The sequence below is a fragment of the Leptonychotes weddellii genome, chromosome 13 (genome assembly GCF_054177405.1).
Source record: "Leptonychotes weddellii isolate Sample4059 chromosome 13, ASM5417740v2, whole genome shotgun sequence".
NCBI classification, from domain to species: Eukaryota; Metazoa; Chordata; class Mammalia; order Carnivora; family Phocidae; genus Leptonychotes; species Leptonychotes weddellii.
In genome coordinates, this window is record NC_138381.1 from 76,819,769 (window position 1) to 76,835,282 (window position 15,514).

General features: G+C 45.4%; 1 protein-coding gene across 1 annotated transcript in view; it reads left to right on the forward strand.

Annotated features, from left to right (window-relative positions):
• Positions 1–15,514, forward strand: part of DNAH10 (dynein axonemal heavy chain 10) — a 128,870-nt gene that overhangs the window by 16,074 nt on the left and 97,282 nt on the right. Inside the window, exons 7-15 of the mRNA XM_081800959.1 lie at positions 1,388–1,545; positions 2,169–2,399; positions 3,874–4,064; positions 5,603–5,801; positions 8,120–8,314; positions 11,386–11,556; positions 13,502–13,678; positions 14,331–14,456; positions 15,230–15,402. Coding sequence (XP_081657085.1) covers positions 1,388–1,545; positions 2,169–2,399; positions 3,874–4,064; positions 5,603–5,801; positions 8,120–8,314; positions 11,386–11,556; positions 13,502–13,678; positions 14,331–14,456; positions 15,230–15,402 — 1,621 coding nt within the window. The remainder of the gene's footprint in view (positions 1–1,387; positions 1,546–2,168; positions 2,400–3,873; positions 4,065–5,602; positions 5,802–8,119; positions 8,315–11,385; positions 11,557–13,501; positions 13,679–14,330; positions 14,457–15,229; positions 15,403–15,514) is intronic.

Genomic DNA, 15,514 nt, shown 5'->3' on the forward strand with positions numbered 1-15,514 from the left:
CCTTTATGTGAACTTTTTAAAGATTTTATTTATTTATTTGACAGAGACACAGAGAGAGGGAGAACAGGCTTCCCGCTGAGCAGGGAGCCCAGTGCGGGGCTCGATCCCAGGACCCTGGGATCAAGACCTGAGCCAAAGGCAGACACTTAACAACTGAGCCACTTAGGCGCCCCTACTTTATGTGAACTTTTAATTTGTGTCTTTATCCCTAGTGTCTTTTTTTTTTTTTTAAAGATTTTATTTTTTTGTTTATTAGAGAAACAGCATGAGAAGGGAGAGAGTCAGAGGGAGAAGCAGGCTCCCCACTGAGCTGGGAGCCCGATGCGGGACTCAATCCCGGGACTCTGGGATCATGACCTGAGCCGAAGGCAGTCGCTTAACCAACTGAGCCACCCAGGCGCCCTCTCTAGTGTCTTGAAATCCTGTGATGAAGGACTTTTTTTTTTTTTTTTTTGATGAAGGACTTTTGTGTGGTCCTTTTCCTATTTATTTTGCTGAGCACTCTATTTTCAGCCTGAAGACCTAGCCTTGTAGTCTGAACACTTCTCTTCATAATTTCCTCCACTATTTATCTCTGTTCTTTCTTGCTAACATTGGGCAAATGCTGTTGATGATTTTTTTTTTTTTTTTTAAATCTTTTCTCGTCTTTCCCATGTCTTTGTCTTTGTAGTCAGATTTTCTGAGGAGTTCAACTTTTCCCCAACCTTTGACTGAACTTTTTCACATCAGCTGTCACATTTTTTAATTTTTAAGACCTCTTATTCCGTGATTGTCCCTTTTCTAAAGCATTCATTCTGTTCTTGTTTGATACAAGCCATCTTGTCTCACCTCTCTGAGACTCCTAATTGGGATTAAAAACAAATTCTTCTTTGCCTTGTCTCCGTTTCCTCTGAGGTCATTCCTTCTGATTTATCTTGGCCCGTCTATTTCATGCTGGAGGTTTTTTCAAATATCTGTTGAGCTCTGGGTTGTTTGTCTAATTTTTACTTATTTTTCTTAAAAAGTTTTATTTTTTAAAGTGATCTCTACATCCAAAGCTGGGGCTCCAACACACAACCCTGAGATCAAGAGCTGCATGCTCTTCCAACTGAGCCAGCCAGGTGAACCTTTGTTTAATTTTTTAAATTGAAGTTATAGGTTGTAAATTCAGGAACATCTTAAATAACTGGATCACTGTGACCCATCTTAACACTGTTAAAATGATCTACAATTTTTAGTTGCATTCTAATGGAAGAGAATGAAATATAGACGGATCAGGACAGGAGATGTAGCAGATCTTGCTGGACTGATGTCTAGGGAGAAGAGCTATCTGATTCACTTGAACATTGTTGTCTGTAATCATTTTTTCCCCAAACAAGTGGCTAACTGACCATTTCTATTCTATTAGGTGAGATCAAGTTAGAAATGCCAAGCATCAGCCTAGAGAGAGAGGTGTCTGACCTGGCCGCTGACCCGGAAGCCATTGAAATCTTAGAGCAGTGTGTGATAAACTGGTTGAATCTGATATCTGCAGCTGTCGAGGGCCAACTGAAAAAGACTCCTCAGGTAACTCAGGCCATGCCTTTGCAGATTCCCTGACGGCTCACGCTGGCCCCCGGAGAAAGAGCCAGGAGTCTGGGGATCTGTTGGATGCGGCCTCTTGTCTTGCTGTTTTGTGACCTCCTTTAAGGATCAAAGCATACATACCCAAATGTTATTCTTGGGCTTTCTGATGTTTAGCGCGCTGCCAGATCATACCCTGGATTGATAAAGATAATACCGTGTATCAGTCAGGATGCTTGGGCTGCCAAAAACAGGAAGCATAACTCAGCTGGCTTCAACAAGAGACAATTTGTTGGCTCACATAATTGAAAAGTCCAGAGGCAGGGCTGGTTTCAGGTATGGTTTGGTCTGGCTGCGTTTCTCTGGGAATCTCTCATCTCCGTTCCATCCTCCTCAGGCTGGTTTCCTTTATGGTGGCAACTTGTTACATCCCCATGTCATATTGCCTGGAGAAAGGCGGACTGTCTTTGGTCAGCCTTCCTAGCCAGAGTCCTGAGATCCACTCTGATCGGACCCTCCTAGGTCAAGTGCATGCACTGATTCCTATTTGGAGCAGCTGGAGAGACAAGCACAGTTATACACTCCACACCAGTGATGACTCTTTATGTGTTCCTGTCACCTCTCAGGGTAATGGTCCTCTGGCCGAAATTGAATTCTGGCGGGAAAGAAATGCAACGCTGAGTGCACTCCACGAACAGACGAAGCTTCCAATAGTCAGGAGAGTCTTGGATGTGATCAAGGAGTCCGATTCCATGCTCGTGGCTAACCTGCAGCCGGTCTTAACTGAATTATTCAAGCTCCACATGGAGGCCTCAGACAACGTGCGGTTTCTGTCCACAGTGGAACGCCATTTCAAGGTACGCCGGGGGCCCGGCGCTTTGGAAAGTCGGGGCCGTAAATTAGATCTTACACGGATTGAGTTTCCTTTTTTAATTCAGCATTTAAACCACTGTGGTAGCACGCATATGACATTGAGTGTCTTAACTGCTTGCAAGCGTGTAGCTCAGTGGCAGTAAATACATGGTGCTGGGCACCCAACCTCCTCACCCGAAAGCAAGCATTTCATCACCCCCAACATAAACTCAGAACCCCTGAACCAACAATTCCCTCCTCCCGGCACCCCTGGTAACCTCAATTCCACTGTCTGTATGACTTTGCCCATTCTAGGTGTTTTCTGTAAGTAGGGTCGTTCATCTTTTATGCATAATAAAGTATCTCATTGTGATTTCGATTTACATTCCCTAAGAACTAATGAATGAGATTTAACACCTTGTCATGTGCTTCTATCTTTGATAAAATGTCTGTTTTAATCTTTTCCCCATTTTTGATGTGTCTTATTATTGATTTAGGAGTTAAAAAAATTTTTTTTGAAGATAAGTTCCTTATCAGATACGGGATTTGCAGTATCCCCATCTGTGGGCTTTTCACTTTACTTTTTTTTCTTTTAAATCTTTATTCTTTTTAAAGATTTTTATTTGAGAGTGGGGGGGGGAGAGAGAGAGCACGAGCATGGGGGAGCGGCAGAGGGAGAGGGAGAAGCAGGCTTCCCGCTGAGCAGGGAGCCTGATGCGGGGCTCGATCCCAGGACTCTGGGATCATGACCTGAGCCGAAGGCAGACGCTTAACCAACTGAGTCCCAGGCTTCTTTGCCCACATAGCTAGTGCCTGGGTGCTCCTGGGTCTCTTTCTCTCCACGCCGTATCTCATCCCCCAGAATTTCTCCACGTGGCTTGGATGTCTCCAAGCCTGGTGGCTTCAGGGTAACAGGGTAGTCACACTTCTTACAGGGCGCTGGCTTCCAAGAGCCCAGAAGCAGACCAGCTGAGGGCTATGCTCAGAAGGGGTACGGCATTACCTCTCCCATATTCTACTGGCTAAAGAAGTAACAGTCTGTGTGGATTTGAGGGGATGGAGAGGATGATGCCATCTCTTCATGGCGAGGGGGGCACAGTCAAGATGTTGTGACTGCATTTGGAAAATACAGTCTGCCACATATACCATGTACTGGGTGTGTATGTGTATGCTCAGTAGGTACACATACGCGTTCTTTTTCTATTTCTTTTTTTCGCTCTATATCTCTATATATACTCACATACACTCATGCTTCAAACATATCTGCAAATTGCTTTATTTACTTTCATTGTAAATCTCCTGTCTCTTTCCATGTCAGTGCGTCCAGAGCTATTTCAGACTTCTTTCGGTGGTGAAACACTTCCTCCTGTAATAAGTATATTTAGTTTTTGAATTAGGAAGAGGGAAGCTTCCCGCGTACGTGTTGCTTTAGTAAGCTACTTGACCCCAAGGCTAAGGCTGCTTTCTCTCTCTGGTTAGAACATCACGCATGGATCCAGCTTCCACGTCATCTTGGAGACAATCCCCTCCATGATGAGTGCCCTGAGGATGGTGTGGATCATCTCCCGACACTACAACAAAGACGAAAGGATGATCCCACTCATGGAGCGGATTGCCTGGGAAATTGCCGAGAGAGTCTGCAAAGTGGTTAATCTGCGGACTTTGTTCAAGTAAGAAATCGTACGCCATGTTCTTCTTGAGATCTTAAACAGCTTTTGGGGCACCTGGCTGGCTTAGTCAGTGAAGCGTCCGACTCTTGATCTCAGCTCAGGTCTTGATCTCGGGGTCGTGAGTTGGAGCCCCACGTTGGGCTCCACGCTGGGTGTAGCATCTACTTAAAAAAAAGATCTTGAACAGCTTTATTGAAATTCACCCATTTAGAATGTACAATTCAGTGGCTCTTTGCGGGTAGTAAGAGTCATGTGTCCATCACCGTAATCGAAGGTAGAATATTTTTTTCAATTAGAGAAGAAACCTCATACACTGTAGTGGTCACCTCTGGCCTCCCCGACCCACCCAGCCCTGGGCAACCACAGATCTACTTTCTACCTTGATGGATTTGCCTCTTTGTATAGATGGAGTCATCCAACATGGGGTCTTTGATGACTGGCTCCTTTGACTTGGCATCATGTTTTCAAAGTTCACCCGTATTGGAGAAGGTGTCGGTGCTTCCTTCCTTTTTATGGCCAAATAATACCCTGTTGTGTGGGATACATGGGTTGTTTTGTTTTAATTTTTAAATTTTTTTAATTTTTATTAAAAAAAATTTTTTTTTTAAAGATTTTATTTATTTGACAGAGACACAGCGAGAGAGGGAACACAAGCAGGGGGAGTGGGAGAGGGAGAGAAGCAGGCTTCCTGCCAAGCAGTGAGCCGGATGCAGGGCTCGATCCCAGGACTCCGGGATCATGACCTCAGCCGAAGGCAGACGCTTAACAACTGAGCCACCCAGGCGCCCCTGTTTTAATTTTTTAAAAAGATTTTATTTATCTTTTGACAGAGACACAGTGAGAGAGGGAACACAAGCAGGGGGAGTGGGAGAGGGAGAAGCAGGCTTCCCGCGGAGCAGGGAACCTGATGTGGGGCTCGATCCCAGGACCCCGGGATCATGACCTGAGCCAAAACCAAGAGTCAGATGTTCAACCGACTGAGACACTCAGGCACCCCATAGGTTATTTTAATCAGGACCTTCTTTCTTAGTTATCCTGGGAGAGACTAAGTCCCACAGTCAGAGGGAAACTTACTTCTGGACCCCAGGCCCCTGAGAGTGGGAGAGCCTCTGGGATCAAATGTTGAAGGAGATGCAGATCTTCACTTTCTTAAAAAAAAACAAAACCAAACAAACAAAACTATACAGGTGAAATAGGTACCAAAACCTTGGTATTATCTTTTCACTCTGGTGTTGCAGCCTCTACTGTGGACTTCTGGCCTGGGGCCAGAGGCCGCCTGCTCACTTCCCAGCTCAGATGGAAAGCTCCCTGAGGGGGACTGTAGTTCCTGTGGGCTAGGTGGGCAGTTGCAGCAAGGGTCAGCCCGGGTATGGCTTGCGATCGTGACCTTGCAGGTGTGTAAGGGCCTCACCCCCTTGCAAACTGGGGCGGGGCAGCAGCTCCCCGGGGAAGCTCTCTGCTGCCCTTGGAGGGTGTGGCTTGGACCCACTGCAGCTCCGCCTTCCCCCCACCCCCCATCGCGGTCTCTCTCTGCGCAGAGAAAATCGAGCCAGCGCCCAGCACAAAATCTTGGAGGCCAGGAACACCCTCCACATGTGGAAAAAGGCCTATTTTGACACCAGGGCCAAGATCGAGGCTTCAGGGAGAGAAGCTCGGTGGGAGTTTGACCGAAAGCGGCTGTTTGAGAGAACGGATTACATGGCCACCATCTGCCAGGATCTCTGCGACATTTTGCAGGTGGGCAGGCTGGCGGACGTTTTCTCTGCTGCACATGAGGCTGGTTGGAGTTGGGACTTGCCTGATGGAAAACAGTTTGGCTTTTTGATGGCACACTCTCTGTGTGTTGTGGGTGTGGAGGGGGAGCCAGGAGACAGATGGGGTCTGGCAGGGGGAAGCACTTGAGAGAGCATTCAGAATGTACCAGAATATGCCAGAGCCACACCAGACCTCTTGCACCTTTTCCTTGTCTTCTGCGACACCCCTCCTTCTCCTTGCTTTTGGCTGTGCTTTGACCTGTGGCCATTCCTTCTCAGTGTCTTTTGCAAAATCTTCCTCCTCTGTCTTCCCATTAAATGTTGGAATTTCTCGAAGTCCACTCCAAGACTTCTCTCCTGAAGCCAGCTCATGCTTGCCCATTGCTTCAGCTTCTACCTATCCACCAGTGACCCCCGTTTATCTGATCCCTCTCTCTCCTAAATGAATGTAAAACAGTATAGTGGATGAGTGGATGAATGATCCACAGTCCTTTGTCTCACGAAGGTCCATCCATTCATTCACTCTTAGTATTTGTTGAGAACTCATTTGTGCCAGGCACCTGCACTTGCTGCTAGAGAAACAGTGCGAGCACATCCAGGGCCAGCCACCTAACCCGCAGTGCTCAGTGCAAACAGACGTGGGACCCCTTGTTCAAAAAGCAGGGAAAAAAATGCTATTAAAAACATTGAAATATAAAGCTTTTCTCTCTCTCCTGACGTCTTTTGCCTTAGCGGGCTTTAGTTTTTATTTGCCATGACTATAGCAAAGTAAAGAGAGTAAAGGGAAATTAAACATTTAAATTATTCCATGAATTTTACCGTTCATCCTTAAATTGTGCAGTGTTGGCTTAAAATGCAAATACAAGGGCATTTGGCTTGTATGCAGAATCACAGTTTGTGCTCTGTCGCTGGGATGCGCAGACGGACGGTCTTGTTGCTGGAGCAGCGGCAATGTCCCACACAACTTTTTCTCTCACTTCTCGATGCACGCACATTCTGCCAGGCTTCTCTCCCCCGGCTTGCTGACGAGCGGGGGAAGGGCTGGAAGGGAAAGGAGAGTTCTTTGGGGTCTCTGCTGTTCGTCCTATGTCATCATTTTGGGGTGCGTAGCTGGTGAACACGGGGAAGTTACAGGAGCAGGAAACCATAGGGTCAGTTTCCTATTCAGGCGTGTTTCTCAGAACCGTGCATGGCCTCCTGAGTCTGAAGCAAAGTCTGGTTTGAAGGGAGAACATGGTCTCGTGGAGCAGCCGCGGTCCTTGAGTACTTGTTGATGCAACACGCTTACTTGTCCTGACTGTGAATGTCTCCGAACTGGCATGTGCGGGGGGCCCACCGGAGTCCTTTGCTTGTGGGGTTGTGGGGCATCACACGCTCTGTGTGGGAAGGAGTAGGGGAAATGCAGATCCCAGTACCTGCTCATATGTGCGCATGGCTGTCCCATCAGACTTCATTTACAAAATACACCTGCAAAGATAAAATTATGAAGAATTTCAAGAAGGTTATAGCAGAGCCTTACACCCAGCATGGGGCCCTTCTGAGCCTGGAGCCCCGTGCACCTGCCTGGGTCCCACGTCTATGAAGCTGGCCCTGGCAAGCATGTCCCTAGCCTGTGGCTCCATGGAGCTTTCAGTCTGGTAGAAGAAAGATGGTAGACATAACAATCATACAGATACACAGCTGTGGCTGACGTTAAGTGCTCTGAAAAGTGCAGTCGAAGGGGCTCTGGAAGTGTGTACCAGGGCCTGACCTGTTCTAAGGGGTTGGACGTGATAAAGTGATCATCAATGATGAGTAGTAGCTAGCTAGGCAATTTGAACTGCAAGTACGAAGGCCCTGTGACAGGAGGGAACATGAGACTGAAAGAGGGCTAGGCTGTGCTGCAAGGAGGCGTGGCGTGGGGCACAGTATGGGAAGGGGTTGGAGAAGGTGGGGGTCTGAACATGTAGACTTTGCAAACTGTGTCAGGATGTCTGGATCTTGTCCTACATGCAGTAGGCATAGTACCAGAGGTCTTAGACTGGGAAGAAGTTGCCTGTGTGACATGATTTTTTTTTTAAGACTTATTGTTTGGGGGGTGCGGGCAGAGGGAGAGAATCTCCAGCAGTCTCCCCGCTGAGCGAGGAGCCCGACTTGGGGCTGGATCCCACGACCGTGAGATCACGACCTGAGCCGAAATCAAGAATCAGACGCCCAACCAACATGATTCTTGCCCTCAGGCCAATCTAGATGCAATCCATTTGTAGTTAGAACATTCATGAGAAAACCAAAAGGCAACTTCCTTGTGTTTTGTTTGGGCAGGTTATGGAGGAATTTTACAATATATTTGGTCCCGAACTAAAGGCAGTGACAGGGGATCCCAAGCGCATCGATGATGTCCTGTGCAGGGTGGACAGCCTGGTCACCCCGATGGAAAACCTGGCCTTTGACCCCTTCAGCATCAAGTCTTCCCAGTACTGGAAATACGTGATGGATGACTTTAAGATTGAAGTTCTGGCAAGTAACTCATCAATTCATTTAATCTTGGAAGCTGATACCATGTTTTCCCCATGTTAAATTAGTTATTTAGTCATGCTTAGCATTTTTTTTAAGTTATAAAAAGTAATACCTGCTTATTTGTAAAAAAATATAACAAAAACACCCAGAAACGATGTGGAGGAGTATAGGTAGAAGTGAACATTCCTTAATCTCCTTTGTCCCCATTCCTATCCCTTGGTAGAATAAGGTTAAATCAAGCTGGACACAGTAGCATTTCTACAAAGGTAGGTATGGTGCATAATTGGAGAGGATGTAGGAGGGTGATGAATGAGACTTGATTTAGTAGGCAGCAGGGAGCCATTGAAGGTTGTTGACCAGTGGGGTGAGGTAATCAGAATTATGGTTGAGAAAGGTTCTTCTGGTCACAGCATAGGCTGATTTGGGCTGGGGTATGACAGGAGGTGGGGAGATGATACGGGAGGTTGTGGCTTGGGGTGTGGAGGAGGCAGAGCCGTCAAAGAGGGACTGTACTGAGAATATAGTTTCACTCCACACTGTGTGATAGGATGGTGGATGGTTCATCATGCATACCTTTTCAGCTTCATGTGGGAAGTACATCAGTAGCATTCCCATTTATAACCCCAGAGCATCTTTTTATATGGACAACCCCAGACAGTTCTTCTTGGGTTTTCTAAACACTTCCATTAAAAAAAAAAGATTATTTGAGAGAGAGAGAGAGAGAGCACACGAGGAGGAGGAGGGACAGAGGGAGAAGGGAGCGAGAGAATCCTCTGGCAGACTCCCTGCTGAGCACGGAGCCTAATGTGGAGCTTGATCTCAGGACCCTGAAATCATGACCTGAGCCGAAATCGGGAGTCGGCCGCTTAACCGACTGAGCCATCCAGGGGCCCCCAAACATTTCCATTTTAATTGTATCTAGTTTATTCTCAGCTTCTATTTTATTTAAGTGTTATTAGTTTTTAAATTGAAATTTTCATTGTCACTTTGTCAAGTAATACTAAAAGGCTATTAATAAGAAAAAGCAGCCCTATGCTTAACTCCTCTCCATTCCCATTCTTGCTGTCATTTTTCATAATTCTAGATTTTTTTGTTGTTGTTTACCTTCCTATTTCCTAAAGAACATGCCAATGTGGTTACTTTCTGATTTATCAAATTTAATCAGTTTTAGACACCTATTAACTTTTCAGAGTAGATATAGACTTGCCTGTCCTATTCCTACCCCTATCGCTCTTTGCCTCTTTGTCATCTAACATAGTTTTATCATAACTTTTGGTTAAATTAATGGTTAGTGTTTACTCATTATGTCTGTGCAAATATTGTTCACTGCTGAGTCAAGAAGACCATCATAACCACACCACCTTTCTCGTACAACCCTTCATTTTTCCTAAAGTTAATCATTGCTTTTATTTTTATTTGCTTGGTTATTTACATACTTGTTATTCTTTTTCCCAACTGCTCTAACATTTCTGCCACATATCTAATGGGTTCCATCTGCTCAAAAATATCAGTGCTATTATTTTCCTAGAGGCCTTTGTCCCAGAGCTCGCTCTCTTTCTGCTCCAGTCTAGATTGTTGGCTCTTTAGACTTACTGCAAAGTAGTCACCCTAGGACTTCTTATCTCTTCTGATCTGTGTTGGATCCTGTTTTCTAGATTTCACATCTTCCTCTTGTGGCTCTTTGTTTTGCTGGCACACAATTTTTAGAAGCTTTCTAAGAAAGTTTTCATGGGACATATATTTTTTCAGTCTTGTATGTGTGAATTCTTTTTTTTTTTTTTTAAAGATTTTATTTATTTATTTGAGACAGAGAGAATGAGAGAGAGCATGAGAGGGAGGAGGGTCAGAGGGAGAAGCAGACTCCCCGCCGAGCAGGGAGCCCGATGCGGGACTCGATCCCGGGACTCCAAGATCATGACCTGAGCCGAAGGCAGTCGCTTAACCAACTGAGCCACCCAGGCACCCCTGTATGTGTGAATTCTGAAATAAAGTTATAGAATTTAAGGTTGAAGTAACTTTTTTCAGAAATTTGAAGGTATTCATTGATTTCTAGCTTCCAGTGTTATTAGAATTCTGATTTTTTTTTTTTTGAGAGAGAGTGTGTGTGCGTGCAAAGTTAGGGGGCAGAGGGAGAGAGAGAATCTTAAGCAGGCTTCATGCCCAGTGTGGAGCCCACTGTGGGACTCAGTCTCACGACCCTGAGATCATGACCTGAGCTGAAATCAAGAGTCAGATGCTTAACTGACTGAGTTACCCAGACGCTCCTGAATTCTGATGTTGCTCTGACTTAATTTTTCTAGAACCAACCTTATGCTTTTTTTAGAGTGGGACAGGATGAGGGTACAGAGGAAGCAGAGTAGCCTGGTCATGCTGGGTAGAGAAGGGATCCTGTGTTTGCCTCTCAGCCTCCTGGTACCTGGTGTCTCCAAATGTTCAGCCTCCTGGAGTTTTCCTGGGGAGGAAATGGATTCCTACCTACACCCCTGTTGCATCAGGTTGTAATTCTCTGCCTTCTGTAACGTTATTTATTTCCGTCTGCCTAAAACTCCTGAAGAATCTCTTCTTGCTGTTGTGTCCTCTCCCGTTTTCTTTGTTTATATGAGTTAACACTTAAAAAAATTTCCTTTTGGGGCGCTTGGGTGGCTCAGTCGTTAGGCGTCTGCCTTCGGCTCAGGTCATGATCCCAGAGTCCTGGGATCGAGTCCCACATCGGGCTCCCTGCTCAGCGGAAAGCCTGCTTCTCCCTCTCCCACTCCCCCTGCTTGTGTTCCCTCTCTCGCTGTCTCTCTCTCTCTGTCAAATAAAAAAATCTTAAAAAACAACAACAGCAAATTTCCTTTTGACCATTTTGAACTGAATGAGGGGAGGGATCAGAAAGCCAATGCAGCCAATCTGCTATTTTTAATTGGACACCAGCTTCCACTAAAGCACAGTGGAAATCCATATCAAATCACGAATTTCTTTTTTGCTTATTTCTTGCCACTTTGTTTTTGCAGGATAGTTATAGGGACATAAGGACTGGGGTTGTGGGGGTTTTTTTTGACCTTTTTTTGACCTTTTTTTTTGGTCAGGTTATTGAGAAAGAAGCAAAAAATTTTATTGATGAATCTTTCAAGACACTTCGGTCAGCTGAAGCAGCATTCGACATGCTTTTAAAATTTAAGCATATTCGTTCACGGGAAGCTATCAATCGACAAATGATGATGAAATTTAATGATATCCTTGCACAGTATTGCAAAGAGGTAACTGGTAGATCTATAGGTGCCATAGCAGTAAAAGGCACTTGGCAAAATGTGCAGAATTGAGTCATGCTCTTATCTGTCTCTCCCATCCAAATTCAGTGGAACTGTGGAATTTTCCCAAATAAGCATGTCACATACCACAGGTAACCAAAACAAAGTGGGTTGGTTGGTTTGTTTAGTGAAGAAATTCGGTAAGAATTTATCAAGTGCAATATTATATAGCTCACACTGTGATGGGCTCTGTATGAGTTAGTAGTAGTAAGAATCACATTAATCATTGTGGAAGTCCTAGCTAACTATGTGTGTGTTTATATATTCAGAAAACTGTTCCTGGGGCTCACAAAATCCAAATATGGGGTTAGACAGACAGACAGATGAACAAAACACAGATTCTGCCTTCAAAGAAGTCAGTATATAGTGGGAGAAACAGACCAAAAAAATTGCTTTTCATTTTATTCAGAGGATAAAGGATTTTATTCAGAGGATAAAATGAGAATATGTGATATAATCAGTTGGAGTGACATAAAGGGATAAAGTGATTTCCGAATGTGTAGTTTCCTCTTGCAGCTGGAACAAGGTACTACAAGCTTTGTGACTTCAAACCACACAGATTTGTTATCTTACATAGGATTTTGAAGGTCAGGAGTCTGCCATGGTCTCACTGGGTTGAAATCCAAGGGTCAGCAGGGCTGTATTCCTTTCTGGAGTCTCTAGGGAGAATCGATTTTCTTGTTTTTTTTCCCCCCAGCTTTTAGAGATTCATGGCCCCCTTCCATCTTCAAAGCCAGCAATGGCTAGTCCCGTGTCCATAGCTCTGACCCTCTCCTCTGCCTCCCTCTTCCTCTTTTAAGGACCCCTGTGATTACCTCGGGCCCACCCAGCTAATCCAGGGTTATTGCCCTATTATAAGGTCAGCTGGTTGGCAACCTTGAGTCCCCTTTTTCGTATAATGTAACATAGCCACGGGTTCTGGGGGTCAGGACCATTATTGGGGGGCTGCTAGTCTGTCTCCCACATCTGATTACCCACACGAGAGTGTGGAGCTCCTTTTAAAATGCAGGTCCAGCCAATGTGGTCCCGCAATTCCACTTCTGGGCATAGACCCTAAAGAAGTGAAAACAGAGTCTTGAAGAGATATTTGCACACCCGTGTTCAAAGCAGTACTGTTCACACTAGCCAAAATGTGCAAACAACCCAAATGTCTATTGATAGAGGAATGGATACACAAAATGTGGTCTCTCCATGCAAAGGAATATGATTCATCCTTAAAGATGAAGGACATTCTGACACCTGGATGAACCTGTAAGCATTCTGTTAAGTGAGATAGAAAACCCCACCTACTCTGATTCCACCTACACGAGGTGCTTAGAGGAGTCAAATTAGGAGACAGAAGGTAGAGTGGTTGAGTGCCAGTGGTCGGGGAGGAGGATGGGGAGTTAATGTTTCATGGGGACAGAGTCTCAGTTTGGGAAGGATGAAACAGTTCTGGAGACGGATGGTGGCGCTGGTTATATGGTGGTGGGTGTGAATGTGCTTCATGCACTGAAATGCCCTTAAAGATGGGCATTTTATGCTATGCATATTTTACCATAATTTGAAAAAATCACATAAATCATTAAAAAATCTCAGTGGTGCATGTGTGTGGGCACACACAGGCGCACAGTGCAGGCTTGGCCGCTGGTCATGCCTAGAACAGATTTCAGAATATCTAATAAGTCACCGAAATGATTGTACCTAGTCTGTAGTAATAAGGCAATTTGGAGCACAAAGAAAAAACTGCTGGGGTGTAAGAAAAAATAGTAGAGATAAGTAGCCGAGAGCATGATTCTGTATCTCATTCGATTTCTGACGTTCCAGCATTCGTTGCTTTAAAGACACCTCAAGTTCAGTCTTTCTTGGCTCACGTGCCGAAGCGTACCACTTACAGAGTACCTCTGCTTTTCAGATCGACATAGTTAATAAACTCTTTGTTCAGAACCTGGACAACCCACCGTTGTACAAGAATCACCCTCCAGTAGCAGGTGCAATCTACTGGGAACGGTCCCTGTTCTTTCGGATGAAGCACACCATTCTCAGGTTTCAGGAAGTGGAGGAAATACTGGACAGCGACCGAGGAAGAGAAGTATGTTGCTTTTGCTAGAGTCGTCCCCTTGTGTATTTCAGAGACCACGTAGGGTTGCCTGTGGGAGGAGCACATCCATCTCCCTGAACTTGATCTTCAGTTTCTCTGGAATGCTATCTCTCCCCCCACCCATGGGTTTTGTATGTTAGATCACTGGGGTTGACAAACCTTTCATTTAAATGTTCAGAGAGTAAATGTTTTAGGCATTTGCAGGTCGTACCCTGCCATGGTGTAGCAAGAAAGTAGCCGTAGAGAGTATGACAACGAACAGGCATGGCCGTGTTCTAATAAAATTTCCTTTACTAGTGCCGAAATTCTGATTTTGTGTACTTTTCACATGTCACAAAGCACTGTTGTTCTTTTTGGGTTCCTGCTAATCATTTAAAAATGTAAAAGCTGTTCTTCGCTCTTGGGCTGCACCAAAGGCAGCCCACGGGCTGGGGTCTGCTGATCTCTGCTAGTTGGTGTGGATTTCAAGCCATACCATCTTGAACACACCCTCCAAAATTTGTGAAAATCTGTACGCTTCCTTCTGCAAAATGTGCTCACAGATCATTTTTTTAAAAAGAGAACGATTGGGGGAAGAGCAAGAGAGAGAGAGAAAAGTGTTATTTCCAAGGGCAAACTGACAATTGCCTGAATTCTTTGACAGATAAAACAAAAGTACTTGGAAGTGGGTAGGACAATGAAGGACTATGAGGACAGAAAGTACGAGCAGTGGAGAGAGGCCACGGAGCTGGTCCTGCCCACTCTCATGAAGAAAAGTCTGCTCACTAAGGTGTGTATTTCCAGGTCCTTGCCCAGGTTAGGGCGGTCAGGGTAGATGATGGCGTCTGCCATTTTCTTGAGGTTTGGTGTGTTGCCATGCTTGCCGTTGATGGGTATTTCCAAAATCAAAGGCAAAGAAGGGCCGAGGCTGCCCCGGGGAGGAGATGGAGGCAGCATCTCGTCATGGCTAGGAAACGTGCCGGAATCCAGCAGCCCTGTTCACTCCATGGGCAAGCGGCTCAATTCCGAGCCTCAGTTTCCCCATTTGTAAAATGAGTCGGATCAGAGGACCTCAACACACAAAGTACTCGTTGAACCATGTGTGAAACAGCTGGCAGTTGACCTACAGGAAAATGCCATTTCCCGTGATTCACCCCTGTCCACGGCATTTGGGCTATACAGAGCCTGCTACACGGCAGATGCTCAGTAAAGAAATCCTCGGGGGGAGGAGAGACCTGGGCGTGGAGGCTTTAGAACTGTGGTCTCTGAAATCCTGCAGCAGGGACCAAAATGAGCGCAAAGGGCCGGATGGGGTCGGTAGGGAAGCCAGAATTCTGGATTTTTACATGCAGTTGACCAATTTGGGAATGTGAGTGACTAAATTAAATTCTTTAAACACTGTTCACTGAACAAAATACGTATTCGAGCTAGCTCCAGCCGACTCCCCAGTCTGGCCCCATCTAGGGCCCTACGCTGATCTTTTTCAAATGTATGTGGACCTTGGGTTGTACGGGCTGCTTCTCAGACCACCCCTGCCATGCTTGTGAGACCTCTCTTCCACAGACTTCTTCTGTTGCTGACGAGATGGCCAACGCTGACAAGCGGTCTCTGTTTGCAATCAATTTTTCACCTGCTCTCAAGGAGATTATTAACGAAACAAAGTACTTGGAACAGCTAGGATTCTCTGTCCCTGAATTAGCAAGAAATGTTGCTCTCCAGGAGGACAAATTTCTTAGGTAAAAAAGATTCTTCTCTTAAATCAACAGTAAACTTATTGATCTCGGGACCCCTTTATACATTCTTAAAAATTCATGCTAACCCTACCCCCTCCTGCTTGCTTTTTTCTGC